Below are 3,334 nucleotides of genomic sequence, written 5' to 3' on the forward strand. Positions count from 1 at the left end.
GATTGTCCAAGGAGCATACTTGCAGAACTTAAACACTGACAATAACAGCCGAATGGGACGTTCAAGTCCCCCTATCATGATGAATGAAAACAATCTGCGTGTTGATGGAATGTACTTTCTTTCTATTGACGAACACGTCCTCATCTTTTGATGGCGCAATTATTTTTATGTGCGTCCCGTCAATAGCACCGACCGGCATACCTGCATTGCCATGAAGTTGGCTTTGATCCTGTGTAGTTGTTGATTGTCCAAAGGAAACCGGATAAACTGTTGGATGATATGTGGTCTAGAGAGCGCGTTGATGGTTTGGTTTATGGCACAGCTGACTGATGGTTGCGATATTCCTAAATCGTCGGCATTGCAAAGTTGCATTTTCCCTGTTGCTAAATATCGTAGTGTTGCCAAACATTTTATTTCCGGACTAATCGGGTTATTCCTGTTAGTCGGGGATGTTATTGCATCCCGCACTAATTCCACAACAAGTTTGATACCCTCACGATTTAGCCTATGTCTCTTGATCAATTCACAGTCTTCCATTGTCTCCAAAACATTTCGTCTCTCAGCCATTTTCAGATTCTTTGTGAATAGGTCTTACTGAGTTAGGAGTCCTCTCGAGGACTTTTAAGCTCTCCCAGACTTAGGTGATACTTTTAGGCCTAACATACTTTGTGAATTGCTCTTAGTGAATACAATTAGGAGTCCTAAATTTAAGACTGACACGCCCATTATGCTTAGGAGTTTCTCCTAAATTCGCCAGTTAGGAGCTACTTTTAGCCCTAAAATCCTTTGTGAATACGGCCCCTGATCATCAGCAGGAGAGGACTCTTTAAAGTAGAGACACTACATACTGATATACACCTCAATATAAACAGGAGGGGACTCTTTAAATCACTTTATTTTGACCAGGTTCATGAGAACATAGACATGAAATGATGTTGGAAAGAGAAAACATGAGCTTTAGGTTTATCTTCTACAGGAAGTGAGACAAGGAACAGTCTGTAATTTGAATTGTACAAAACAAAAACAACCTGTTTGCAATCAAAATGTTAAAAAACGTTTCTTTCCAGCTGTTTGAACAAGTTTATAATGCTCCCAAAATTAAGCTAAACACATCTGTGTGAGAAAATACTGTTTTTATAAAGAAGTAACCTTTTATTTTGAAAATATATCCATGTGATATGCTGCATTATGTTCATTAAACACCATTATAACTTACAATGTTCAGCATATCAAGCTCAGCTGGAGTAAGAGATGATTAAACAGTCGATAAAAAAGAAGTTAATATGCTCAAAGAGTTTGGTCATGTATGCACTGAACTTTACACATCAACACTCTCACACACACATCTACAAACACACACACACTCAAACCCTCTCTCACATTCACACTGAGAAGCAGTCTTTAGAGATCTGGAGACTGTTGTGTCTTCATTGCGCGTCTCCGCCGTGCTGAGTGCTGAACTCCTGGAAATCCTCGGGGATTGTGTCTGTGGAAGTGAGAGAAAGTTTAACGAGACGAGATAAAGTCGACTGAGGACGAACTAATAATATTCACATCTGTAGTCTTTTTATGCATCGTCATTAAAATGCTGTCCTACTTTTCAGACACAAGATATGTAGGAGTTTCAGAAGATATGTATTCAAACAAAGACGAGGGCTCCATAGCAAGCAATCACAGGCATTCAAAAGGTGAGAAAGTAATACAATATGTGGATTTGTTTATTACCATTGCAGCGGTATTTCAGATTGGACCAGATGATATTTTCCTGAGAGAAACAGAACACTCCGAGTCGTCCTCCTCTCATGGTCGTGTCGATCGTTACTCCAGAGTCCGCCACCAGCTGGGTTCCTTCATAAAACCGCGCCCTAAACAAAAACACAACATGTCTACCTTTTACTCATGGTTCTAGTTATAATCTGAGCTTTATGGGGGTCTTTAAAACTAACGCTAACGAAAATACGATGCGTAGTTCTTTTGGAAAACATGTTTTTCTTTTAGCCGATTTACCTCATTAACGTAAATAATACTCATTACATTGAAAAATGCGTTATTTGTGATTAAAATAATGGTTGTTGGTAATGTATAGCGACCTGGTAAAGGAGCTCAGACCCTTCTTATGGGAGCTCAGACCCTCCTTATTGGCTCCCACATAACTCCAACCCTGCTTTTACTTTAAGACTCCATAGTTTAATTGTAAAGCCACAAAAAGGCATCTTGAGATTTCACCAGTATTGGTAATGGCTACTACACTTCTGCTATGGACATCCCCTGGACATCTGGTTCTGATATGTACTATACGTCGAGTATCTAGCACGTGTTTTCCCGTACCTGATGTATCCGACCTGCGGGCGGTGCTGCAGGTACCATCTGTACGACACCTTGTCCTTCCAGCCCACGTTCCTGGGGTCTTTCCACAGCAGACGCACCTGATCGTTGGTGTCTCCGGTGTGCCACAGAGAGTTCCTCAGGTGCTCTCCAGGGCCCGAGCGAGACTTCACCGCCTGATGAAGAGAGAGAGATAACAGGAGGGGGCTGACAGTCAGGAGAGAGGCATACAGTGTGTGTTAGTGTATGATCACAGTGTTTTAAAGGTGTCCTATTATGAAAAATACACCTTTTATATATAAACATGTGTCCCCGGTGTGTCAGGGAACTCACGCAGCATCAGAAACCCTCTCTCTTTTCCTCCGTACCCAAATCTCTAAAAACGGGGGAACAACGGAGCTGCGTCCGGATTTGCTGCCGATATGACGTAATATCTAAAATGTGGACCCACGGCCCTATCAGAAAGTTGCTATCAGAAATAATGCCCGACTGTTTTGGACGTAATATGGTCGGTGTTTACATTAGCATCGCTAACACTCAGAGCTAACCTGTACTGGAGAGCATGTGTGTGAAGAAGCAGGAAATATAAAAAGGATCTCAACTTGTGGTAAACCTGAGAGAAAAAGAGTTTGAACTCCATACTGTTTCAAAAATAATCCTTGATGTGGCGATTAATCACGGCAGCATTTAGCTGAGTATCTCAGTAGAATTCTGAGCAGGCATTAGCCCCCCCCCTCCCCCCCCCTCTTTCATTTTTATTATTTCTATTTTTCTTCTTTTTTAAAGCTACGGACAAGAGGTTGCGCTCAACTTTTTCGCTGCCCGACTTTTTGACGGACAGGATCGTAACATTTTCGTCAAAATCCAGTATTACCCGTCAGCCTTTACACAACTCTGACGAGAGGGGGGGGAGCACGCTCCGCAAACTGTCAACCCGTGCGGGGGAGGCGGGCGAGCGCCCTCGTGAATGGGGGGCACAGCTCGTGAACTGTTAGGCCGTGTACTGCCA

General features: G+C 42.5%; 1 protein-coding gene across 1 annotated transcript in view; it reads right to left on the reverse strand.

The window, feature by feature from the left end:
• Positions 1-877: 877 nt before the first annotated feature.
• Positions 878-3,334, reverse strand: part of LOC104953168 (thrombospondin-4-B-like) — a gene marked incomplete at its 5' end in the record, with an annotated part of 13,758 nt that continues 11,301 nt past the window's right edge. Inside the window, 3 exons of the mRNA XM_010780091.1 lie at positions 878-1,486; positions 1,726-1,865; positions 2,329-2,532. Of these exons, the coding sequence (XP_010778393.1) occupies positions 1,428-1,486; positions 1,726-1,865; positions 2,329-2,532 (403 nt within the window). The remainder of the gene's footprint in view (positions 1,487-1,725; positions 1,866-2,328; positions 2,533-3,334) is intronic.

The sequence above is a fragment of the Notothenia coriiceps genome, unplaced genomic scaffold, assembly GCF_000735185.1.
Source record: "Notothenia coriiceps isolate Sejong01 unplaced genomic scaffold, NC01 NC01_scaffold00021216, whole genome shotgun sequence".
Lineage (NCBI taxonomy): Eukaryota > Metazoa > Chordata > Actinopteri > Perciformes > Nototheniidae > Notothenia > Notothenia coriiceps.